We start from the raw sequence: 25,264 nt of genomic DNA, 5'->3' as shown, positions 1-25,264 counted from the left end.
TTAACTTTTTTTTTTTCTCCGCCCCTCTCGTGCCAAAGCAGTTCACGTTGAGTTCCATGCTGTCTACACCACCGTTAGTTAGGGTCTTATCAATGGTATCGATTATCTTTACCTTTACCGTACCTGTAACTATTTCTTGTTGCAAGACTGCCCGGGTTGTACCTTCTACCGACTAGCGCGGGATCCTGTACTCGATACTTATCTTGTTTATTGCATGCTGCGGCTCGCCCGTCCTCCTTGGTCAGATCATATAATTCTCTACCCCCTCCACCATCTTCTCGCATTTTCTTCTCTTCTTCCCCAGTCCCCTTCGTGGATCTTACTTACCTCCCCTTTCACCTCATTGTCAACTGGTGAATTTTAAAATCTAAGAAGTGCACGGATTCCCGTTTGCCACTCCCCGTTAACACTTTTTTTTCTTTTCTCTTTTGTTCTCACTAGATGTCGAACCAACAAGGTACGTCCTTCCCATCGGGGATTCTATCCCACCATCCTGTCGTTTCCTTTTTCTTTTTTATTCCTGCATTCCCCTCCAGCGTCATTCCTCGTCAATCTCCAAAGGTCCCTGTCGGTGGCTTTCTCGAATCACCCCATCTCACAGGCCCCTTTTGTGCTACTGGTCGGAGCTTCTGTTGTGATTCACTCTTATCCTTTGCCTCCCTCTTCCGATTTCCGGCCTGCTCCGTGCTTAACTACATTCGCCTCCCACTCCAATTTAAAGGCATCTTTCACTCTATCATCTACCTGTTTCATCCGTTGTGTTGACCCCATTAATACGGGCTTGTGATATTCGGCTCTTTGTGCTCCACCTTGCCCGACTGACTCGCAAAACGTCATTCCCCACATCTGCAACCAGACAAACGCCGTCTCCGCATCGCGCTCTTGCTGATTTCAGGTTTCTAGTCTTTCTACACAGGGGCAGCTTCAATCAACTGCTGACCATCTGAACGCCCTCTCGGACTTCTAGAAACAAACACAAGGATCATCTGGCTTGGTCCGCTTCTTTACCCACTATTCTGCTGTCAGAGCACACAAGCCGGCCGGATGCCATACACTGCGCCGCTGAAGACGACGCTTTCCGCGCAACACATTGAATATTCCGACCCGGTCTCTCAATCCTGCCCCACCTCGCCCACGCTGGATAGCCCTCAAGAAGGACGCACCCACCTTTCTCGCTTCTATCACTCGACAGCTTATCTCCGGAAGCACCGGAGAAGCTCGTCAAACAGCAAGAGCTCCGCTGACAAACCCTTCAAAGTCCATCATGCACTTGACCCCCATGGCAGTGTTCGACAATCCCCGCCTCCCGTAAGTGAGGCTCTCATGCCCCCTGGAGCCATCATCTCTCCACCGGAGTCGGCTCCTAATTCCAGCGACGAAGAGGCCCCGTACAAGCATCGAGATGCTCCCCGCTTGGAGGAGCTAGAGGCCGCAGTGAGGTCCATCGAGCAAAGAAGGGTTTCCTCCCCCGAACGTCAATCCGCGAGCGAGATGCCCTCCTCTAGTATCACTCCTGCAGCCAATGTGGCCAAGGCCCCCAAGCGTCCGCCTCTGTCCAGGGAGGCTCGCAAGATCTCCCACTCGCGGTCCTTCACAGAGAATGCCATTGTGCATCGCCCGGATGACTCCGCGTTAACAAGCTCGCCCGAAGAAAGCGATCGAGATGATGAACCACAACCCAAGCATCCCATGGTCCGTAAAAAGTCGGGGGAGCTTGTGAGACCCGCTCTACGTCCCGCTTCGGCTCGGAGGCGCCCGTCAAGCATGCCGGGAACCCCAACCTACTCCAAGGCGGTCCATTTCGACTCTCAGCTTGAACATATCCGTCATTTCTTGCAATTGGACAAGCCACAGGCGGTCAGCACTGGAACCTCGCCTGTCGAGAACTTCGAATCGCAAGGGGAATTCCCGTTCAAAAAGGAAGGCTCTTCGGATGGGTCGTCGCTGGAATGGGGATTGCATCTTACCAACTTCCCTAAAGACACTGCGTCCCGATCCCAGCAACGAGTCCGCCTTGAGCGACTGTCTCTGTCGTCTGACAAGAACACCCTGGTTGGCGTTATTGCGGCGGCAAACCTGGCATTCGAGAAGCATGTCGCCTCTCGCTTCACGTTTGACCAGTGGAACACTGTATCTGAGGTTCATGCAGAGTACGATCAGGGTTTGAACCGCAATCAAAAGTACGACGGGTTCGATCGGTTCACCTTCAGCATCAAGTTGAATGACCAGGCGAATTTAGAAAGGAAGACCATGTTCATCTGCATTCGCTACAGTGTCAAGGGCTGCGAGTATTGGGATAATAATCATTCTAGGAATTTCCAGGTGAATTTCCTAAGAGTCCCCAAAGCGAAGCCATCATCCAACAGCCCCCAGTCGGCACCCTCAATGGCATCGCGTCCGACTCTTCCGCGGAGCAGGACCTTCGCTCATTCCAGCACTCGCCCTCACTCGGTGCCTTCAGCCTTTGACGATTTCTCAAGGCTGAACGACAGTCTATCCTTCGGTCGACCCTCGAAAGAATCTAAGAGCGTGTCACTGTGCGAGGATGCCTCCCGTGATCTTGAGACCCCGCCCCCTGTCCGCCGGGAAAAACAGTCCCACCAAATGTTTGGTACTCGCTATGACTTCGAGGCATCCTTGTCTGCGGTTATGCGGACCAAGCCGGAGCTCGACCGGACAACCTTGACTGCTCGAGCGAAGTCCGAGCGACCCGCGACTAACGGCGAAAAACAATTTCAGCCTAAAGGGAGAGGGTCTGATAGTCAGAAAGACATGTCAATTGGCGAGAAGAACCCCCAATCAGGGCATAGAGAAGAATCTAAACCTTCTACCCTAGCGTCCAGCAAACCGCATCGTGAGTCGTCAACCTATAAGGAACTTGTCGATAGATATTGTTTCTTTGGGTCTTCAAACTCCAACGACTCTGGACCTTCGGAGTCCGAGAACGACGAGCCCGGAGCCCGCAGGGATCCGATTCATTCCTCGAATTCACCATCACCGAAATCATCTCCACTTCCGTCGCCTGTTATGGATGTGACGAAGAGTAGCGGTCGGAGTTCCTCCGCTTCTCCAAATCCTTTTGGCTATAGCCATCATCAACCGATCCAGAGCCGTTTCTTTAAGGAAACGCATACACCCACAGCCATTCGGGGATAAGAGATGCGCTTTGACACTCTTATCCCGTTTGATACGAATTTAACACCACGATCTGGCTTGCAACATCTTTCGCGCTTTTAGCGTTTTGTTGTGAAACTCGACCTTGTAAAAGTTTCATGTCCTACTTATTTTCTATACCTTCTGTTCCTCTTCTCTCCGTTGTAATCTCCTCGTTTTCTTTTCTTTTCGCCTTTTCTTTCTCTATTTTCATTTCCATTTTCCCTCCATTCCATGTCCTTCTTATCAGGGATACATGAGTTTGTGTACGCCTTTGCGAAGTGTAATAAACCGCGGGGCGGTCATCTCATGGGTGTCTACGGCACGTTATATCCAAGTCATTCGACAGAAGGGAATCGCGCTGTGTCGGGTTGCTGTTTTGTCGACCCGCAGTGCCTTTAACGATTACGAAGTTACGCATTTTCCATTTCCAAGTTTAGCTGGTTGTCAGTGTCCAGCGATCATGCAAATGCTCTGAAACGGGCCATTTGTGAACATGAAAAGTGTTTACTTTTTTTTTTTTTTTCACTTTTCTTTTCCTTTTTTTCCTTTACTGCATCTACATGGCTTTTTCTTGCAATCTACTCAATCAGTGGCGAGGTTCTGTATGGAGGGTCGAGTGCTTTGTTTTTAGTCGACGTTGTTTTTCTAGCATGCCATAATTGATGGTCTGTGGTTTGCACAAACGGGGCTTTTCTGTATGATGATTCCACTCCGCGGAGTTTTGGTCTGCTATGTACGGGCGAGGAAGCGAATACATATATGTGGACAGAGGGTAGCCTACAATGGGATAGGATACTTGAAGATCGTATACTGTTGAGTTTGTCTAATGTATGATTTGTAATTTCATAAGTACTGACTTTACTGGGGTTTAAATGATCTCTTGGGATGTAAACACCGTACAGCAAGTCTAGGTTCTATGTACCTGTATAACTATAAGCATGTTGAGACAGGAACGGTCGCAATTTGTCATGAGTCAAGTAGGCGCTTCACTTCGAGCCGAGTTCTTAGCAGCGACTTCTGATATCTCACAAAATTTTAATCATTGCCGGAGAGCTGTTTCATGGAAGACAAAATACCATGGATGGATGGATGACATGACTGAACTATACCGTCGAAGTGAAGGGTGCAAAGCGGCAAAACATGCCAAGCTCCACGTGACCCTACCCGGCCGCGATCCCGCAGCGCAGCTCGCCGAGCGCTGCCTGCCCGAGCGGACGGGCCAGAATCAGCGCGCGGAAAGCGGTCGTTCATAACGCGCTTTTTCCCAGCCGGCACCCGCCAATCAACACGCCGCATTGCTTTTGACCCTTCTAGATCACCTCCCCAGGCTTAGTCACTCGAAGGGAAAAGAAAGGCCCAAATCACTCTCGCTTGCCGCCCGCCCCGGCAAACGTATTTAAGCAATCGCCCCTCTCCCACCACCGCCCCTTTTGACGTTCCCTTTTTCCTTTCTTCCTTCTTGCAACTCCTCCTTTCAGCATCCCGACCCGCAACGCGTCGCGTCTTTCATCTACCATCCACGATCTTCATCGTTTTCCATCGATTTTCAATCCGAATCTAATATTTTAACCTCTTGACAATATGACTGGACGTAAGTAAATCCGCGTTCCCGCTTTTATCCCAGGTTTCATTCGATGTGATCGCCCGTGAGGTTATCGTTGTTCCTGCACCCCTGGCGGCCACGTGATGTCACGATCCTGCCTCAGGATACCGTCCTCTACCATCACCCTCACCAACCTACCTAGCCCAACAAAGACAATATGCTAACTTGAACTCTGTCAACAGGTGGAAAAGGTGGCAAGGGTCTCGGCAAGGGTGGCGCCAAGCGTCACCGCAAGATCTTGCGTGACAACATCCAGGGTATCACCAAGCCCGCTATCCGTCGTCTTGCGCGTCGTGGTGGTGTCAAGCGTATTTCCGCCATGATCTACGAAGAGACCCGCGGTGTGCTCAAGTCCTTCCTCGAGTCCGTCATCCGTGACGCCGTCACCTACACTGAACACGCCAAGCGTAAGACCGTCACCTCGTTGGACGTCGTCTACGCCCTCAAGCGCCAGGGCCGTACCCTCTACGGTTTCGGTGGCTAAATCATCGGCCTTGCAACTCTGTACTGGCTGTCTTACTTTCATCTTCGATTCGACATCTTCATCGTGTCTTGACAATGCCTCAACTGGTGAATGCTGCCGGGTCAGCTCGGTTGGCATGATGAATGGGTGGACGGATGAACGGCCGGATCGGATAAACGGTCATGGTTGCGGTGTTTTCTTTTTGCTTCGAAACAAACGTACTGGGATTTGCTCTTTTTCTTTTATTCACAACAAACTGGGAACGGGGTTCGGAATGGTTGGGTTGGTTTATTCTTGAATGATATCTTATCTACGTCTACTGGGTTATGGGTTCGGATACGAAGAAATGGCTGGATTGTTTCTACTGTCTGTAGACACCATGTGCCTGTCTAGCTACTAGGTTAGGACTACAAATCCAAGCGGATTCGAAACTTGCATTTGCTGTTTGATGTAGGCTCGTAGTTGTGCATCCATGGATATCTAGGTTTGTAAGCAGACGACAGATTGGAAGAGGAAGGAGGGACAAATCACATGCCGCCCATTGCGTGCACGGGCCACACGTTAGCATGACGTTATCATCTGCTCCCCCGAAGGAGGGCGATTAACCTCGGTCGCTGCGATGGCATGGTTTTAATCCGCCGGCACCTTCCTGTGCGTTGCTTTCCTCTAGTATTTTCATCTCTAAGGGATCGTTCCATTGTGACTGATACTTCCACCGTATGACTCGGCGTGTTCGAATACTTAACACCCTCGATGTGAAGGGGTAACCACTATCCAACACAACAGTTGTTCCCGGTCGCTATTGTGCATATTTGACTGTTTGGAAGCTTTTCAAGCCGCGAAGTAACTCATCGACTCAAACGATTGATTCAAACGATTGTCTGACCTCGCACTGTGCATGGGCAAAATGTCCGAATACAAGATCTCGTACAATCCCGAGCTGGTATGGCTTCTTTCTCTTCGCGTGGTGTTGTCGAATGACAGGGTGATTTATCTTGCATCTCTTGCCTCTTGTCATAATCAACACACTGACTTTGGTATCTTAGGATACGTATCAACTCTACCACCGCTACGAAGAAACTCCTCCTAGAGAAGATTGGAAAACCGCTGCCCTCCGGGGCCCCGCTCTCCCCGCGCTGGGGAACGCCGTTGCCGGTGCCGTCGGGGCAGCAGTCTCCAACCTCGCCACCTACCCGCTCAGTCTGATCATCGCGCGATTGCAGACGCAGAGTCAACGGAAGAAGGAGAAGGGGAAGAGGAAATCTGAGAGCGAGGACGACACCGAAGAAGACACGGAAGAATATACCGATTTCGTCGATGCCGCTCGCAAGATCTACGCTCGGGAGGGTCTGGGGAGTTTCTACACCGGTTTGGCGCAGGATACGGTGAAGACTGTTGCGGACTCGTTCCTCTTCTTCTTGGCGTATGGGTTCTTCCGGCAACGGAGGATCAATGCGCGGTTTGGTGCGAATAGGCGGACAAAGCATACGGTGCTTCCCGTGCTGGACGAGTTAGCGGTGGGCGTGTTGGCGGGCGCGTTCGCCAAACTGTTCACGACGCCGTTGGCGAACATTGTGGCCCGGAAGCAGACGTCGCAGGCCTCGATGCGCACCAGGGATATTGCGGCGAAGATCAAGGCGGAGAAGGGGCTCAGGGGGTTCTGGTCGGGATATTCGGCGTCGCTGATTCTGACCCTGAATCCCTCGATTACTTTCTTCTTGAATGAAGTGCTCAAGTACGGGTTTCTTCGTCGGGCCCAGCGAGGTGGTCGTTCCTCGTCGGCCATTATTACGTTCCTGTTGGCTGCGATCAGCAAATCGGCCGCGTCGACGGTCACCTACCCGTTCTCTATGGCCAAGACGCGAGCCCAGGTGACGGGCTCCAATCTGTCGACTCCTGCGAAGAGTGCAGACAGCGGCGAGAAGGATGATGCCGACGAGGGAATTTTCTTGACGCCGGCAATTATCTCGAACGTGATCGCGATCGCGCGAACGGACGGGATCTCGGCGCTCTACGCCGGCTTGTCTGGAGAGGTAGTAAAGGGATTCTTCTCCCACGGTTTCACTATGCTAGCGAAAGATGCTGTTTATTCTGCTATCGTCCAGAGCTACTATCTCCTTCTCGTGGTCCTGAGGAGATACCCGACGCCTGACGAACTCATCGAACGCGCGCGCGAACAGGCCGAGGAGTGGGCGGATGCAGCCCGAGATGGCGCCCGAGATCTCGCTGACAAGGCGCGACAGGACGCCGGAGGGATCCTGGGCAGTCATACGGGCAACGTGGCGGTCGAGATGACCTCGACCAGCGGACCTAGCGGTGTAGATTTCTGGTCGGATTCCAACGAGACGGCGGAGATGGTAGGCGACTATGTGGAAGACGAGGCTGCCGAGTGGAGGAGCCTGTACCACTGGTTTTGGGAGAAGGAGAAATTCGGCAAAGAGTAGGCAGTTGGACTGTCGTGTTTCATCGGAATCTTGTGGCCTCTTTCTAAGCGGGAGTCTTTTTGTGCCTGTCAAAACCTGGTTTTGTCTGTTCTTTATTCCTCCGATCCATCGTTCGTCTCAGTATTCCAGATCATGACCGGTCATTTTACTCCATCTGGTCGCTCCCTCTACTATTTCCTATAGGCTATAGTAATATCGACAGAATATTAATACCCACAGCCCTATGCGGAGATCCATACCAGCCGGTGGAGCCCAAAGCACTAGAAGCAGCCGAGATCGATCCGCAGCCTTTCCTCGCCCACTCGACTTGCCTTCCAGACTTTCTTTCTTTCCCCCATTTTCCCCTCAGCTCTTGGCTGCTCTTCTTCATGGAGACCGAACCACGCAGTGGTCCCGGACTGGGGGACCTTGAGAAAGAACTCACTTGCTCGGTAGGTGCATCTTTTCTTTTTCGAAATTAATTCCTGTTCCTGTCGGGTCGGGACTCGGGATTAGGGAGCAGACGTGGGGTGGGAAATCCAGGAACCGCTCACCGTTCGTCCGGTTCTTTTCTCTTCTGTGTCGCTGTCGATTTGGTCGTTTGTCGCTTGTCTGCGGTGGCTCTCTTACGATAACTATGTATTTCTCTTGACTCATCTGAGTTGCGACAGAGAAGACAGACCCGATCGGCGTGGCCTCGAGTTCAAATCATTCCATCTCAACCCATCAACTTGCCTATCTCTACCTCCAACCTGAACCATGGTTCGCCCATCATCTATCCATTCAAATGCTAACCCACTCCATCCCCCTTAGATATGCACAGACCTTCTATACCAACCCCTCACCCTCCTCGACTGCCTGCATACATTCTGCGGCTCCTGTCTGAAAGAATGGTTCGCCGTGCAAGGCGCCCGTCGCCGATCATCGTCCTCCCCGCGCTTCACCTGCCCCTCATGTCGCGCTGTCGTGCGCGAAACCCGTCCCAATGCCACCGTCACTACGCTACTGGATATGGTCCTCGCTAATAACCCGGAGCGAGCGAAGCCCGAGGACGAGAGGGAGGAGATCGCTCAGAAGTACAAGCACGGGGATTCGGTGTTTCCGGTCGCCGCAGCGGAGAGTGCGTCTGGTGGTAGGGAGGACGAGGATGACCGCAGGTTGTTGGAGGAGGTGAGGGACTTGAGTTTGAGGGATGCGAGACGGACAGGCAGGGAGTCGAGGAGTCGTTCCGGGAGGGCCGAGAGTGTCGATGAGGATGCGAGGTCTAGGCGACGGAGGGAGGACGAGAGAGCCGCGAGAAGACAACAACAGCAACAGCGCGCACTACGACCGGAGGATGCGTCGCGCCGGACGAGGCAGATTGAACATCAGAGTAGTTTGCGGTCGTTGCTAAGTTTGTCGGATACTGAGACAATGGAGGAGGAGATCCTGCGCCAGATTCTGGAGGAGGGCTTGCTCGAGGATATTGATTTGGATAACTTGGGGCCACGCCAGGAAGAGGAACTGAGTGAGCGGATTGCCGACGCTTATCGACGGAGACATCGCTTGCGGTCGCGATCGCAGCAGAGACAGGAGGGCGGTGATACAACGTCGCAGGCTTCGTCCCGGCCTCGTGCGAGATCGCAGTCGGTGCAAAGGCCTCCCCCGTCCAGTTCTACGTCAACGATGTCGCCTCGTGAATCCCCGAGAAATCCGCCAGTGTCGAGGCCGTATCTGTTGGACCCGCTCGTTTCGCGATCGGACCAGTCAGGCCATCAGAGACGGCTGTCGGACCAGGGAAGCAGTCGGCGGAGGACGTCTCCAGTCCCTGTCAACCCGGCATCCTCGTCAGAAGTCTCGTTGAGACCGGCTGCGAGGTCGTCAGGTGATATGGTTGCGGAGCGCCCTCGCAATTCATACTCTGAGCGGGCGAGGGCGTCCGATTCTATGGCTCCACGGTCACGGAGAGCAACTGCATCCGAGCAAAGCGTCCCGAATATATGGGTGGTTGGGGCGAATGACAGGGAACTGCGACGGCAGCGGCCTGGTCGACAGTCGATCGACATTCCTGCTTCAGCTACGTCGCCTCTACAGAACGTGCAAAACATTCCGAGCCCACGACGTCCAGAGCCTATCATCACCAACCCATCGACGACAAGTTCGTTGGCTGCCGAAGTGAACAGCCCCGGTAGGCAGGATGCGCGATCTCGGCCGTCGTCTTCACGATCCACTGCCTCACAGATGGCAGCATCCTATGTCGAACCGTCTATTTCATGCGACCGCTGCGGAAAGGCGAATATCCAGTACGACCTGCATAAAAAGTGTCTCCAGTGCAAAGACGGCGGTTATTACCTGTGTCTACGATGTTACCGCTTAGGCCGTGGCTGTCTGGACTGGGCCGGGTTTGGCGCGTCTGCTAAAGCAAACTACGAACGAATTTGCGCCATCTCTAATGGCGGGCCTACACCACCGGCTGAGTCTCAGCATGTCTTGCTATCTTGCAAGTACAAACGGCCAGTGGACGGCGTTCGTCGCACACGAGACGGCAGGGAGGTCACCAGCGACGACCCAGCGCGGAGACTGCAGACCGGGCTTTTCTGCGAGATCTGCCAATCCCCAGCCAATGACTGCTTTTGGAAGTGCAACGACTGCAACGAAGGCGATTGGGGATTCTGCAATCGATGTGTCAACCAAGGAAAATGCTGCACGCATGCACTGTTGCCGATCTGCCGCGTGGCCGCTGACGGTCGCTCCGACCTGCCGACACCATCACCGGTTCCCAGCGAAGTACGCACCGGCTCGTCAACTCCTCCCACGGCACCCGGGGACCGCGAAACGTTCAAGATTCTTAGCTTCTCGACCAACTGCGATATCTGCACCCATCCGATCCCTCCGTCGGTCCTCCGATTCCATTGTTTACAATGCAATAACGGCGACTACGACATTTGCGCCAACTGCTATCTCAAACTCGTGGCGACCGGGAAGATTCGCAAGGAAAACGGGCACAATGGCTGGCGACGCTGTTTGAAGGGTCATCGGATGGTCGTCATCGGGTTTGAAGATCGCGAGGAGGGCCAACAACGGGTGATTGTGCGCGACTTGGTTGGCGGTCGCGCATTGAAGGACGAACATGTCCAGCACTCATCCTCTGCATCGGCCTCGCCCGTTGCCGCAGGCACCCCGTCTGGCGAAACTTCCTCGGGCGATTGGAGCTGGAAGGAAGGCGCCGAGCGACGCAAAAAGGCCTCGCGCGTACGCACCCCGTGGACGAACCTCGAGCGCGATCGGAACGGATCCTACCACAGCGCCTCAGAGCCATCGACGCCCATCGCTGCCACCTCGAATCCTTCGACTCGTCGGTTCCCCCCAAATGGTGGTGTGGGGGTCATCCTTCATGCTCTGTGGTCTTGGTACCCGGAGGACGGAATGCAAGACGAATTGATGTTTCCGCGGGGAGCCGAGATTACCGAGGCGGAGAATATCAATGACGATTGGTACTGGGGATGCTATGCTGGTTCGACGGGATTGTTTCCCGGGGCGCATGTTTTTGTGGTGGGCGAGATTGTTTAGAGGGAGAGGAAGCGAGAGGATGTGTCTGTGTTTTCTGTCTGTTCCGTCTTTGATTTCCAGGTTGATATTTGATGCTCACCATTGCATAGCCATATGGGCCACATGATGTATGTATGTGTATGATGTTGAAATGATTAATGAATGAATGGATGTCTTCATCGTGATGCTCTCCAATCTCAGGCAACCAAACGTCGATGCCTGGAACCTCGTGATATCCGCTTCTTCCGCCTGGACTGCGCCACTTTTTTAATTATACCTAGGAATACATTGGTGAGGAGTGTATCTCCGCGCATTTAATCTGGCCTTACGGCAAGATCACTTACGTAGCATGACTTTTGTCACCGCTCAGCCACAGCGAACCGGCGTGTGGCCATGCCTGGATGCCTTCTAGAAAAGCGCGAATGAGCCTTGTCCCCACTGCTGCGCCACCATGACGAACAGGTAAGAGATGCGATGCGTTCGTTCCCCAGATAAATATTGCCTCGTCCTTCCACTTCCTCCTCGACTTGTCTACAATCCTACATTCAATTGTCATTATCATCCACAACTCTGGTGTCTATAAATCTCATCATGTCGCATCAATATCCTCCTAACCGTATGTTTCGCAGTCTCCTACCCCGCAATTCCCACTGTTTTCAGTTACTGACTTTTTTTTCTTCGTGTGTCTAGAACCTCCTTACCCTCCTTACGGTGGCTCTTCTCAGGGTCCTCCCATGCATCCGGGACAACAACCCTTTGGAGGACCACCAGGAGCAGCTCCCTACCCACCCTACCCTCAGCAGGGCCACCCAAACCCCGCCTTTCAAAACCCTCTGTATCCCAATGCCGGCGGTCCTCCTCAGCAATTCGGCCAGCCTCCCAACTTCCCCCCACAAGGTCACTCTCCTTACGGTGGCCCACCTCAGCCTCCTTACCCCGGATATCAGGGCGGTCATGGATTCCCTCCCGGTCCTCCGCATGGTCCGCCTCAAGGCTACCCTCAGGGTCACCATCAGGGTCATCATCACGGGGCGCCACCTATGTCAGGTCCCCAGGGACAGCAACCCTACCCGTCTCCGTCGTTCCCACAACAAGCTCAGTTCCCCAGCCAGCCCGCTATTCCGTCGCTCGGGTACACGCCCGGTCAGGTCGCTCCCGGCGAGTTCCGTCCTCAGGCAGACGCCCTCCGGAAGTCGATGAAAGGATTCGGCACCGATGAGAAGGCGTTGATTGCTACGATCAGCAAATTGGATCCTCTGCAGATGGCAGCCGTCCGCAAGACCTACACCGAGCATATTCGTCGCGATCTCTACAAGGACGTAAAGTCCGAAACAAGCGGATACTTTCGTCAGGGCCTGTTGGCTGTTATTGACGGTCCCCTGGCTCACGACGTCGCTTGTGCCCGGGATGCAGTGGAAGGAATGGGCACGAAGGAATGGTTGCTCAACGACATCCTGCTTGGCCGATCGAACGCCGATCTCCAGGCCATCATGTCCGCGTACCAGCGCACCTACAATCGCTCTCTACAGAAAGACGTGGAAAGCGACCTCTCCTTCCAGACCCAGGGGCTGTTCAAGACCGTCTTCCGTTGCCAACGCCACGAAGAATCCATGCCTCTTGACCCGCGCATGATTGAGGAAGAGGCCAAGTCTATCCATTCCGCGACCGCCGCCCGAATGACCAACAACGTTGAGGAGGTCTGCGGCATCTTCGCTCGCTCGTCGAACGAGGAGCTCCGCGCCATCCACCAGGTCTACGGCCAGCGTTACAACACGCCTTTGGAGAAGCACGTCGAGAAGGAATTCTCCGGCCACATAAAAGACGCTCTCCTGCATATTCTGCGGGGCGCGCTGGACCCAGCCATGCGTGATGCGGTCGCGCTGGAAGACTGCATGGAGGGAATGGGTACCAAGGACGAGAAACTGGTGGTGCGTGCCGTGCGCGTGCATTGGAACCGGGCGCATCTGGATCAGGTCCGACGATCTTATCATCATAAATTCCAGAAGGCTTTGGTGGACCGGGTCAGGGGCGAGACCAGTGGGGATTACCAGCGATTGATGGTGGCTCTGGTGGAGTGATCACGGCATTTGGTGACTTCATTTCATTTCTATTTTTGTTTTATTCCTTCTTCGCACTCTGACTTTTGACTATTCTTATACCACATGGGTGGCTTTATTGATTTGATGATTCTTTCTTACTGCTATGCTCACTTAATGTGTATGATACTATGGACCCGGGATTATGATTAATGCCAGGGGGTTTTCTGTCTTCGTTTCTCATAATGCCACTGATATGTCCTATTGATTAAAGTATACTCCATACGCTGTAGAAAAGGCTTAATCACTCTTAATTTTAGTAGTAACCAGTCACCCTAATACAACGCGTTGGCGTTTCTTCGGCTTCAGTTCGTGAACCGGTTTGAGAAATGCAGGTGCCTGGAAGCCAAGCTTTTCTTGAAATCGTCCATGCCATCAACGTGAAACTGGTTTGTAGGTTACTCTGATTCTCTGGTCGATTACGTGCGGATCTACAGGGTACGTAGGACTTGATCACAGGGTACTTGCAAGACATATCTCGTGAAAGTATATTTTGCATACGAGGTGTATGGTAAAATGACCTGCCTCACCCATGATCTGCATGTACACTGTAGAACAAGGAATCCAATAGAATCCATCCTCTCTCTCAAAGAGCAACCCATCCCATCTCGCAATACCGTGTCCATTGTCGCCATCACGGCATGACGCCAAGCCAGCCAAGCCAGCCAAGTCAGCCAAGCGAGGGCAGTGGCAGGCCTGAGGCCACATAAGGCTGAAGTCATGATCGGCGGTGGATGACCTTATCGGGACTAGCGGGTTTGATCGATATTAAGGGCGGGCCCCCCTCGAGAAGATAAGATGATGATGCATGATGTCTGCTGCACTGTCCTTGTCAGTAGTGGGAATGAGATGATGTCCTTTTGGTTCTCTCGTACTGAGTCCACATACAAGTTACCACAGGTCGATCATTGAATACGAATATCGACCTGCGGTTACCTACTCCGTACTCTTTTGCTTGTTCTATATTTAACTTCCCTCTGGGCTAGCTCGCGTCCTGTGGGACATTGCTACCTGGGCATCCAGTGGTCCAGTATCTTTGGCGGTGGGGACATCCTCCGTGAGGGTCGCTGGCAGCCCGGGCTAATTGGTGGAGCCACCCGGCGTCGCGCGTGGACTTGTCTGGGCCATGACGAGGTATGACACCATTCGGGGGTAGAAACGGGCTGGCCTCTGGTTCAGGGGAGAGAAGAGGTGAATTGACGCCGTGGACGTCATGGTTATGTAGTCAGGCTTGATGCTTTACCCCGGACATTTTCAAGGTGGTTTACTGGCAAACTCCAGCTGATGTGGCTGGTGGCGGGAACGCTACGTCATGGCTGCTTTTGCCGTGGTTTGGGGGAGGATGCTGGGTATATAGTTGTCTCCTTCGACTTTGTTCTTCAGGGGATTATCCTTTTTCACAATAATCAATCCATCTATCTTCATCAACTCAACAAACTCTATTCTAACGAGCCAGTTTTCTCTACAACCCATTCCTTAACGTCTCTCACACTCATACCCAATCAATCATCATGTCTGGAATCATTCACAAGGTCAAGGACGCCGTCACCGGCCACCATGACAACAAGGAATCCACTCAGCAGCCTACCTCTACCTCCTCTTCCCCCAGCTCCAAGGGTGCCGACAATGGCCCTCACGACTCCAAGCTCATGAACAAGCTTGACCCTCGCGTCAACAGCGAGCGTGGTTCGTCAATCCCATGACATTCCTATCCAATGCACTCAAAACTAATCGACCAACAGAAGCCCGCGAGTCCCAGTCTGCTGCTTCTGGCACCTACGGCTCCGGCGCTGGTTCCTACGATACCCAGGGCTCTCACTCCGGCTCTTATGGCGGCCCTACTGGTGCTACCGGCACCTCTGGCACCACTGGCGGCTATGGCTCCCAGTCCGGCACCACCACTGGCTACGGTGCTGACACTACCGGCCGGGGCAGCAACACCGGTGGCTACGGTTCTTACTCTGGCACTGACGCCACTACTACCGGCGGCTTGGGCTCCAGCACCACTGGTACTACCACCGGCCCTGGCTCGTACGGCCACTCCGGCTCCACCTCTGCTGGCGACTACGGCTCTCGCTCCAGCAACGCCGGTCCCCATGACTCCAACCTCATGAACAAGGCCGACCCCCGCGTTGACTCTGACCGCGACAACCGCGCCCGCCACGAGGCCCTCCGCTCGAGCAACTACAACACCGCTGGTGGCTACGGTGGCTCCTCCACTGCCGGTCCTCACAACTCGGACCTTCTGAACAAGGCTGACCCTCGCGTTGACTCTGACCGCGACAACCGCGCCCGCAACGAGACCCTCGGCTCGAGCAACTACAACACCTCTAGCGGCTATGGCTCCCACTCCGGCACCAGCACTGGCACCAGTGGTCTGGGCAGCAACACCGGCGGCTACGACTCTTACTCCGGCGCTGGTGCCACTACCTCCGGTGGCCTGGGCTCCAGCACCACTGGCACCACCACCGGCCCCGGCTCGTACGGCCACTCCGGTTCCACCTCTACTGGCGACTACGGCTCTCGCCCCACCGAAGCCACGGCTACCAGCAGCTACAACGCCCCTACTGGCTATGGCACTACCGGCTCTGCTGGCTACGGCGGTTCTACCACCGCTGGTCCCCATGACTCCAACATCATGAACAAGGCCGATCCTCGCGTGGATTCTGACCTTGATAACCGCGGATCTCTCGGAGCTCAGCGTTTCTAGATTCGTCGAATCAGTTTGATTGGAAATGGTTATGGATACCCCTGAATTAAATTGTCGATTCGGTACTATTGTGCCTAATTTATGATTGATGGGAAGCGTTTTTTGATTCTTGGGCTTATTATGATGATGATATCGTGAGCTTGTATCATAGGATTTCCTTTTTTATGTTTATGACTAGCGGGATATCTAATTGATTATTTCTGAAATATTCTGGTGTCTTTGGCCAAGTTTCGTAAAAGTGTGTAGATTTCGGGCAGTGGTGGTCTGCAATTGAAACGAGCAATTGTTGGCCTGAGGTTGATGCTCGCACTTTACCTTCCTCTTTTTAATATGTTCCAGCAACCAGACGACATTCTGATATAGCTTTCTTAAACGATATTAAATCTAAACAGGATTTCTGAATTATGCAGTAAGTCCATTCCCCCCTCAGTGCTCACACAAGTTAAAACTTCCACTCTCAAACCGGTCATTTTGCACCCTTGTCACAGAGCTCCTCTCCTTCATCAATTCAAGTCGATATTTCTTCGCCTCATCTATACTGATCGGATCACTGTTAATATTTTCATTGACCATTTCCCGCAACTCAGCCGGCAACCGACTTCCCAGCAACTTATCCATCACCTCATGCATCTTCCCCCACCACTCCTCGTTCTGCGGCGGAATATTCGCCGAAGAGATAATGCGAATATGCGGGTCCACCAGGAAAAAGGCCAGGATCTTGCGATGGCCTGGTTTGGACTTATCGGCCAGCGAGAATGGCGATACACGATGCTGCAGGATATTAGGGAATGTCAGAAGACGGCCCTCGCGTGTCGACACGCTGCCTAGGGGCTGGGTGACGTCGGCATCATCGTCGTTATTGTTTTCGCGTGGAAAACCGAACACCTCGTAAATAAAACTGTGCTGGTTCTGGGGGTAGATGACGTCTTGGACGTTGTCTCGTCCTGCCCGCTGGCGGAATGATAGATGGTTCTCGGTGATGTTGTCGCTGTCGTAGTAGTATAGCGCGGTTGCGCAGATGTGCTCATTCTGTTTGCTGTTAGTGATTTTGGTGGACTTGATGGGAAAGAACGAGGGGGAGAGGGGTTTTTTCACTTACTGATTGTCCCTCGACGTGCCAGGATCCTCCATCATAGTCGGGATTCTCGGGCGTGAGCTCGATATTCGCCAACTTGACGATCACTTGCAATCCGTGCTCAGCAAACTCCCTCCGCAGATCAATTGTACGTTTCGGATCAGGCTGACGAGGTTTGAACGTGCCCGGCTCAGGAAGCTTGATCGGGGTTGAATCTTCCCATTCGCCGTGCCGCTCATAATATTCGTCCCACGCCTCGTTGTCGTCTTCATCCTCAGGCTCCTGGGGCTCTGGATCTGGATGCTCGAGGTGATCAACTACCTCATACGGTATCCGGTGCTTTCCTTCATATTCCACGTTGGTCAATGTAGCATCCCACAGAGGGATCACTTTCTCGAGGATCTTCTCGATGACTCCATAGAGGGGACGATGCTTCTGAGGATGCAGATTGTTGATGTATGAGACAATGCGACATCCTTGCTCCTCAGTGAACTCCACATCACAGGGCATCCATTGAAACTTCCGACTATACGGCTCAACCACTTGAGAACTCCATTGCAGGGGATAATAGGCCCGAAAATCATTGTCGCGTGGTTGATCCTTTACCTTTTCAGGCACTGCAAGCTGCTGACCCTGTCCAATACTGTTCAGACAGTCGTCGACACCAATAAGCCGATCAGGCAGGATGTGACTACGGCCGTAGATCACAGGGGATAAGGACGGATGGACCAGATCGACGACCTTGTTGTCCGAACCGGGGTGGTAGTCTTTCTTCTCCTCGGGGATCTCCTCCAAGGGACGAACTGCATCCCGCAAGGCCCTGTTCAGGCGCAGGGAGATGGCCGAGTCGGATTTCACCACCCCCGTGTCATAGGCTACGACATGGCCCTTTTCGCGGTAAAGATCAGCCTTCCACCGGAGTTCCGCGAAGATCCAATCCATCATTTTAGAGGTAATGTCTTGACCACTGGCAACAATCTCGTCTCGCCATTTTGCAACGATCTGGTCGTCGAAAACCTGCGAAATGAAGCCAGTGAGCTCCATGGACCATGGCACGTAGATTCTGAATGACGGTGGTAGGTACTGTACCTTTCGTTCCCAATCCGGTTTATCCGTGATGGTATCTATCACTTGCATCATGAGAATTTCTCGATGCACATATATCCGACTGAACACGATTAATACAGCTCCTTTGCATGATCTTGGGATTCGCAATCAACACTTACTCCGCCCATCCGCCTTCGATGTCCTCCACATCAAGCGCGTTGGGAAACAATCTTCGGGGGCTTCTATTGCACGGATCACAATCCAAGGGCAGATTATAGCCAGGGAGGTCGAAACGCGTGGTTTGAGTTGCCATTGTAGCGGCTTGTTTGTTCTCAGAGAATTGAGTTTTATTCCAAATGTTGTCTTTGGGACGGTTTATATGGGAAGGTGGGGGCTAGGCAGCGGGTGGTGCCTGCAGATGCCTGAGGCTAGTGGTAGGCAGTCCCTCGTAGGTCTTCGGCTGCCTAGACGCAGAGACCTACACAGAAAATCGCCCAGAGCCTAGTATGTTAGTAGTCTTACGCTCTGATGCTGTCGTTGACGAACGACAACCAGGGATGTTGTGATCCAGCTGCCTAGATTTGGTCTTCCATATTGGTTCGTAATTGATAATAGTGACCTAATGTGGATCAAAATGGGATTTGCCCTAGCATTGGGATTGCTTTGTCTGGTCGCGAGTAGATAGAATGGCCGTGATGAGATCGGTACTGCTTTACAGGGGGTATTGGGTTCGGTTGCTGCATTTGTGTTCTTATAGTTCATAATTTGGGAGATCAGATGGAGAGTGGAGGGAGAGAAACGCTCTTGTGCATTATTATAGAATCTGTCATGACATATATGGTATGGTATCATCTTGTTGAACATATGCAATAGAATAAAGAAATCAAAATCAAAATCAAAATCAAAAATCCACCCAAAAGTCCGGCTTCATGGTGTACAGAAAGAAGTGAAAACGCATAGCGAAATCAACAGAAAGAACCAATGTAGATAAAGCAGCAGTTATATAGCGCCGATGTATGCTTCAAAATGCAAAGACAAATATCATATCATAACCAGTCTGTTCTTTTGTCTGATGATCGGTCATTATTAGCGTATTGGTTTGGCGGGTAAATCAAAACAAAATCGTTCATAAATCATCATTGTCATCATGAGACGTTTCGTAGTCTTCTCTAGCAAGAACAAGTCAATCAAATCAAACACTTGCGGTTCTTCGTTTCTCGCTCGGTTTTTGAGCGTAGGCGATTAACAGCCGGAATCCGGTGCCTCGCCTCTGACATTCGCGGACAACTTTTCGGTTGGCCCAGATGCTGAGATCGGCGTCGCCGTTCGGGAGAACAGGGATTTCGTAGCATCGAGTGTACCACCAGCGACCGACCTTGGCCACGATCTTGCGGATGGATTCGTCGTTGGAAGGAGAAGGGGACGGGTCCGACAGCAGATCTCCCAGCGAAAGATCAGTGTCGTTGGAGGAGGACTTTCCATGGGCCTTCGATTGGGCGCTCACGGATGAAGTTGAGGGTCCGGAGAAGACGGTGAATGGAGTAGTATTGGTGGCCATTGTGGACGGATTCGATGAGGCTGTCGATGACGAGGAGGCGGATGATCGGACGATTATTCCCGCGGTCGGGATCCGCACTATACATCGTCGCAGGCTATCAAACCCATGCTGACCTAGCATCCGTTGAATGCTGTCACTGGCAGGCTTCAGGCTGATGTTGGGGTCGGTGAGATACGTCCTCTCCTTCAGCTGCCGTACGGCCTTTCGCGTCCGGATGCCCATGTTAACCATGTCTAGATCGAGCACGCTCATCTCGATATAGCCACCAGGGCGGAGCACACGCTTGCACTCCGATACGATTTTATTCTGAGCAAACTCGGAACAAGCAGCAGGGAATCGCAAGACAGTCACTGTGAAGCTCCCTTTCGGGAATGGAAATCGGTCTTCAAGGCTCGCGTGATGGATGGTATGATGGTTAGAAGGCGGCTGCCAGGCAGCAGGGTGCTTGAAGGCAGTAGATGCGGGTCCATCGGTCAGGCAATGCACATCTGCGTTCGGGTACGTGAGAGCACAGTAGAAGGACCAGTCATCATTTCCGAGACCGTCCACAACCAGGATCCGTTCGTCTTCTCCATCCTTGACGTGGTTGTGAGCAGGACTGAACAGAACCCTCCCGAAGGACAACCATCGACTAGTCATCAACGATCCCGATCGAATGTTTGTCTGCGCCGTGGGTCCTTCTCGATCTCGCTCGGCTATATCGAACAAAATGGTGTTCCGTTGTCGGCATGTCTCGAAGCTCGGAGATGGGTTTAAGGGAGAGCTAAGGTAGAGAGAATTTTGATCCACGGGTGGAACGGTGGCTTGATCGATCTGGTCAGGCGCTTCACTCTCAGGCTGATCATCGCAGTATGCCTTGATAATATCACTGAATGAAGGCTGCGAAGACGGGGCAATGGACGAATGCAAGGCAGACACAATCCTGGACCGCCGAAGGTGAACTGAACCATTGCTTGACTGGGGGGATGCCGGAATAAGTGCCAAGGCCGGGTTCTCGATCAAAGACGAGCGCACACGCTTATCTGCTTGGCCATTCAGTTCAGCTTGAAGCGCTCTACTGGCCATAGTTGCCATTTCAAGCTTTCCTTCCACTTCGTGTTCACCAGGAGAAACGGACCTCGTACTCTTGGGAGATAGGACATGGTCAAGCAGGTCATCATACTCCCCCCATACCTCATCCTCATTCAACTCTGACCCCGGGTTTGGTATCACAGCTGTCACAGCCGCCAGACTCTCCGATTCGCTGGAAGTTGAAATCATCGAGTCATTGCCAGGGGAAAATGCGAGAAATTCGTGTTTCGAATACGGACCGGCAATAAAATCGAGAATGCTTTGCTTCGTCGGATCCCCAAATGGTTGTGTCAGATCAAATGCAGGATTGTGCCGATCACGCGGAGGGTTGCGTCTCTGGGACTCGGGTGTGGAACGAGGTGGTGAGAATTCCGCTGGTCTGTCCACTATAGCTGTTAGGGAAGGCGACTCAGTCACACTGAATGGCCGTGAGAAGGACTGAAAGGCGGGTTTATGCTGTCTTTCTCTCCTAGACACCACACGCGGGATGCGTCCAACTGAAGCCAGCCTACTTGTGCGTTTTTCCGGTACTTGTTCTTTGGTTTGCGTAGGCTCCACCGGCTTCTGGGGGATTGGATCAAACGGGTTCCTTGTAAAGTAAACTTTTGGCGAGGGTGGGCCGTTTCTGGCGAATTCACCATGTAGTTTCGGTGGCGAAGGAAGAAGAATAGATGGGCTCGGCTTCCTGATCTTCAAAGCTGCCGGAACCTCAACCGGAGAATTCATCCCGTCATCTTCTGTCGGAGGCGAGTCCTCAATATTGTGAATGATATCTTCCAAGGGGTCGGAATCCGTATCCACAAAGGCGTAGTGTGCAACCGGTCGGTGAGATTTTACCGTCGATACCGCAGCCTGCAGCTGAGGCACAGAAGCCAGTGGCTCCGGTTCCTTGTGCGCGGTGCTATCGTTGCTTCTATGGAAGAAATTCCACTTCAAGCCTAGACCCTTCTTCGGTGACTTTTTCTCTTGTTTTTTAGGACTGTTCGTCACCTTAATTTCAGACGAGGATGGTTTCACCGTATTTGCCAGCGGCTTTTCTTGTGTGATATCGGCCAGTGACGCCTTGCGCTCCGCATTCGATCCAGAACCACCAGTGCTAGAGAAGCTCGAAGAGCCACCGCGAGGGACTTGATTCTGGTTGAGTTCCCCTTGAGAATTATTTCTTCGGTAACTGCCTCGGGCGTTTTCCACAGTCCCTGTTGAAGTAGCTAAAGAATCTGTAGAGTAACCAGGAGGTCGCGATGGTTTAGAGCGCGGCACCATGTTCATCGTAGACGTTGTGCTGAGGCCACTTGAACTCTGTTCGCTCTGCGTTCGTATCAGGGCTGTCCCATCAATGCCGCCACCTGGTATGACCACGGGTTCCAAGCGGTCAAGCAAAAAGTCATCCAGCCCCAAGTCGGATCGGCCTCTGTCACTCCCTTTACTGCTTGATACAGATTTGGACACGCTTCTGGTCGTGCTTGTCGATCGATCACGAACCCCACTGTTGCTGCTGATACTTGTCTTGCGTCCACGCTGTCCATATCTGCCGTACCCCTCATGACCAGTTCCAGCAACTGGTCCCTTACGAATGGGGCGAGACTCATCCAATGCTTTTGAATCAAGCTCTGGCTTAGACTTCTTAGAGAAGAGTCCGAATCGGCGAGCTCTACCCGGACTAACAGGATTTTGAGGTGTTGTCGATTCTTTTGCTGCTTTCTGAGGTAGCTTGCGGGACAGCTCCGGTGATGGTGGAAGGCGGGACGGAATTCGGGAGGACGTCCTAGAATGTAATGAATCCACGGAGGTAGCGGCAGATTGATTGACTGACAATGGAGACTTGTCGATAGCGATTGAACTCTCCACAGACCCACGTCTTTTATGTCCGGTCACTGTCTCAGGGGATAAGTTGCTTTGGACCACAGGTGATGGTTCCAATTCCAGTTGGTGGGTTCCATCTCTACTTGGTCTCCGCGGCACCTGTGTCGTGTTTAGTGAAAGCCCTCCAGCTCCCCCTCTCCTTAACGGTCCACGTGGCTCGACTTTGGTGAGCTTCTGTTCGGGTGCGTTGCGACCTGATTCAGCTAGCACGTTGGACTTTCGGGGAAGGTTAGATTTAATCGATGTCCTGCGTTGAACAATCCCGTTGCCGGTGGTTGGAGCCCTCCCAACATCAGGTTCTGTCGCTGGGCTTTTCTGTTCAGGTTTGACCAACGTAGTGGTTGAGTCTGCGCCCTGGGTCGGGACCAATGGTCTGAATTCTCCGGAACTCAGTGGGTTGCTCGGTGACGGGGTCTGCTGTATCCGAGGTGAAAAAGAAGGGAGTCTTGTTTGAGATGGGCTTGGCTGTCTCAACCGGGAACCAAATTTAACCGGTTGGACAATCCCCGGGGAGTACGAGGACAAAGATGTCGGAGTGGAAGTCCGGCTCCATATTCCGGGAGATCCAGAGTACCTCGTCGAGGGACTGCTTGCGGAGGCAAACCCTGGTGTTGGTGGTGGTAGGTTTTGTGTGTTTATCGTGGTTCGAAGGCTAGCAAGCTCTTTAGGGCCGTGAGACACGTTTTCCGGAGTATTACTCACATTCCTCCCTCGAACGGCGGACGGAGGTGAAGGTAGGTGATTCCACTGCGCCGGGCTGTCAAAGAACCGAGGAGAGTCCATGGTGTCGTTGCTGGACTGAGCATCATCTGGAATTATTACATTCAGCTTTTCGGGCCTGGTGCCTTGCATAGTAGCCGGTTGCTTTTTTCCCGTATGTTGTCCAATTGTGGGATACTTTCTTCGGAGAACGTTCCGTGGCCGACTGCGAGCGGAATTTTGCAGACTATTATCCGAAGAGATTGACACTGAATACGAGCTTTGCGGCAAGCCCAGGCTAGCGTTTATATCAGGGGACACAGAAGGTCCCGATGGCGATGGCAGGGGGTGCGTAGTCGCCCTCGGGGGCAAGAACGATTGAAGACCCTGACTAGATGGTATTCTGGAAGGATTTGAGCGCGCTCCCTGGCTCTTTTCAGCCACGGTCAAGGAGGGTAGTCTGCTAGTCCTATTAGAAGAAGGGACTGAGGGATCAATTTGCGGCCTTGGCGGCATAGGAAGGCCCGTTGGCTTCGCTGCTACAGTAATCATCGGCGATGACACGCTTCGTGGTTGAGATGCAACACCCCTAAGCCGGGGTATTCGGCCGCCATCAGGCTTGTGCGACGACATGGTGTTACCTGACGGCCGTCGGTATTTCCAGTCCGAAGACTATAAATCCAGCGGAGGTTGAAAAAGTAATATGGGGTTGGAATCATCCCGTCCTTAATGGAGAAATTCCAAGCGACTGTGTCCATGAGCTGAGCTCCAAGCTAAAGGGATGGTGTATAGCAGCAACCTTACTCACCTTAAAATCATAATTAGCATGAATCAAAAGATGTCCAAGAAGCCGCAGGTACCATCATATGATTGGGACAAGAGACAGGAGGCAAGAAAAAGTCCGTATGAACGGCGGAATGTCTAGTTCAATTGTGGAACGGCATTTAAAAAACGGAAATCAAGCAGCGTGAGCCGGAGCAGTTTATCGAAGACAACCAATTTCTCTAATTCTGGAACGAAGTGAAAGCCGAAAAAAACAAAAGAGTGAAGAGTCAACGGCAATGGATTGATTATGAGGTCGCTTATTTTTGAGCCCAAAAAAAAAGATAATATGAATAAAAAAGATGCACCCGCTCCGCCACAGTATGGGGTCACCGTCCACAGTGGCTAAAAACGCCAAAAAGAGTGTTAAGCTGGGTCTGCACGACCACGTCAGAGATAACCTAAAACCGGATCATGTAAGAAAAAAGAGAGAAAAAGAAAAACAGAAACAAGCTGCAGGGAGAAATCGAAGAATATAGAAAGAAGAGAGGGGGGGGGAGGAGGGAAATGGTTCACGCATTAGCATTGACCTGACCAGGATAGATCTGGACTTTTTCAAGGCCGAGGATTACCAGTGCTAAAAACTCTGACCCCGTTGCGACGGCCCCGTGTAGTGGGGGAGCGCCGTGCCTATTCGTAGGTTAAACGGTCCATATAGAGACCGTAACGAGAAATCCTGGCGCGGTTTGTGCGATCGACGTCGGGTCCCCAGGTGAGAACCGATGTGACCGGGAAGATCATTGGCGCAAGAACAGCCGCTTGTCCTGCTCGTTATCAATAGCATGAAGCGTGGGAAGAAAGCAAATAGCAACAAAAATAACACGACCCAGGATCGCCAAGTGCACAAGGTACGAAGTAGTCGCCATTAGCGTTGAGCGCCCAGGGTCGTGACTCTTGACCCTGACTGGATTGAAGGTGACAGGATCGTGCGCGGCGAAAAGCAGAGGAATGGAGTCGCTAAAGCGACCCACTTTGACGGGACAGTTTGTTTGCTCCTGACTGGCAAGGTCCAGTATACTCCGGAGGGGCTTGGGGCGAGGAGGCAATTGACAGGTTACGATGCCAGTCAGTGGCGTGAGATAGCGGGAAGTCCGTCGTGGGCAGAATCGACCACTGGCGCAGGACCTTGAAAGACGAGGGGGAATCGGGA

At 52.6% G+C, this 25,264-nt stretch overlaps 7 protein-coding genes across 7 annotated transcripts; 5 read left to right on the top strand and 2 right to left on the bottom strand.

Moving 5' to 3' along the window:
• Nucleotides 1-1,044: 1,044 nt before the first annotated feature.
• Nucleotides 1,045-3,156, top strand: KD926_002721 (protein phosphatase regulator GAC1; the record flags this gene model as incomplete). Its single annotated transcript, XM_053097187.1, has 1 exon — nucleotides 1,045-3,156. One exon carries the CDS (start codon nucleotides 1,045-1,047, stop codon nucleotides 3,154-3,156), a length of 2,112 nt encoding a protein of 703 aa, XP_052958812.1.
• A 968-nt stretch (nucleotides 3,157-4,124) lies between these two features.
• Nucleotides 4,125-5,243, top strand: KD926_002720 (histone H4; the record flags this gene model as incomplete). The annotated part of the gene is made up of 2 exons (XM_053097186.1): nucleotides 4,125-4,401; nucleotides 4,942-5,243. The coding sequence occupies 2 exons, from the start codon at nucleotides 4,125-4,127 to the stop codon at nucleotides 5,241-5,243; spliced, it is 579 nt and encodes a 192-aa protein (XP_052958811.1).
• An 877-nt stretch (nucleotides 5,244-6,120) lies between these two features.
• Nucleotides 6,121-11,194, top strand: KD926_002719 (uncharacterized protein; the record flags this gene model as incomplete). The annotated part of the gene is made up of 4 exons (XM_053097185.1): nucleotides 6,121-6,165; nucleotides 6,269-7,662; nucleotides 7,869-8,097; nucleotides 8,459-11,194. 4 exons carry the CDS (start codon nucleotides 6,121-6,123, stop codon nucleotides 11,192-11,194), a joined length of 4,404 nt encoding a protein of 1,467 aa, XP_052958810.1.
• Nucleotides 11,195-11,764: 570 nt separating this feature from the next.
• Nucleotides 11,765-13,251, top strand: KD926_002718 (annexin; the record flags this gene model as incomplete). Its single annotated transcript, XM_053097184.1, has 2 exons — nucleotides 11,765-11,789; nucleotides 11,864-13,251. The coding sequence occupies 2 exons, from the start codon at nucleotides 11,765-11,767 to the stop codon at nucleotides 13,249-13,251; spliced, it is 1,413 nt and encodes a 470-aa protein (XP_052958809.1).
• Nucleotides 13,252-14,780: 1,529 nt separating this feature from the next.
• KD926_002717 (uncharacterized protein) lies at nucleotides 14,781-15,979 on the top strand (the record flags this gene model as incomplete). The annotated part of the gene is made up of 2 exons (XM_053097183.1): nucleotides 14,781-14,955; nucleotides 15,012-15,979. 2 exons carry the CDS (start codon nucleotides 14,781-14,783, stop codon nucleotides 15,977-15,979), a joined length of 1,143 nt encoding a protein of 380 aa, XP_052958808.1.
• A 426-nt stretch (nucleotides 15,980-16,405) lies between these two features.
• Nucleotides 16,406-18,414, bottom strand: KD926_002716 (DUF4246 domain-containing protein; the record flags this gene model as incomplete). Its single annotated transcript, XM_053097182.1, has 3 exons — nucleotides 16,406-17,008; nucleotides 17,079-18,222; nucleotides 18,281-18,414. 3 exons carry the CDS (start codon nucleotides 18,412-18,414, stop codon nucleotides 16,406-16,408), a joined length of 1,881 nt encoding a protein of 626 aa, XP_052958807.1.
• An 879-nt stretch (nucleotides 18,415-19,293) lies between these two features.
• On the bottom strand, nucleotides 19,294-23,925 carry KD926_002715 (uncharacterized protein; the record flags this gene model as incomplete). Its single annotated transcript, XM_053097181.1, has 1 exon — nucleotides 19,294-23,925. One exon carries the CDS (start codon nucleotides 23,923-23,925, stop codon nucleotides 19,294-19,296), a length of 4,632 nt encoding a protein of 1,543 aa, XP_052958806.1.
• Nucleotides 23,926-25,264: the final 1,339 nt, after the last annotated feature.

This window comes from Aspergillus affinis (genome assembly GCF_023601865.1).
Source record: "Aspergillus affinis strain CMG 70 chromosome Unknown NODE_15_length_407527_cov_87_040692, whole genome shotgun sequence".
In the NCBI taxonomy this organism is placed as follows: domain Eukaryota; kingdom Fungi; phylum Ascomycota; class Eurotiomycetes; order Eurotiales; family Aspergillaceae; genus Aspergillus; species Aspergillus affinis.
Note: the sequence above shows the minus strand (reverse complement) of the source record. Positions and strands in the feature narration are given on the sequence as shown.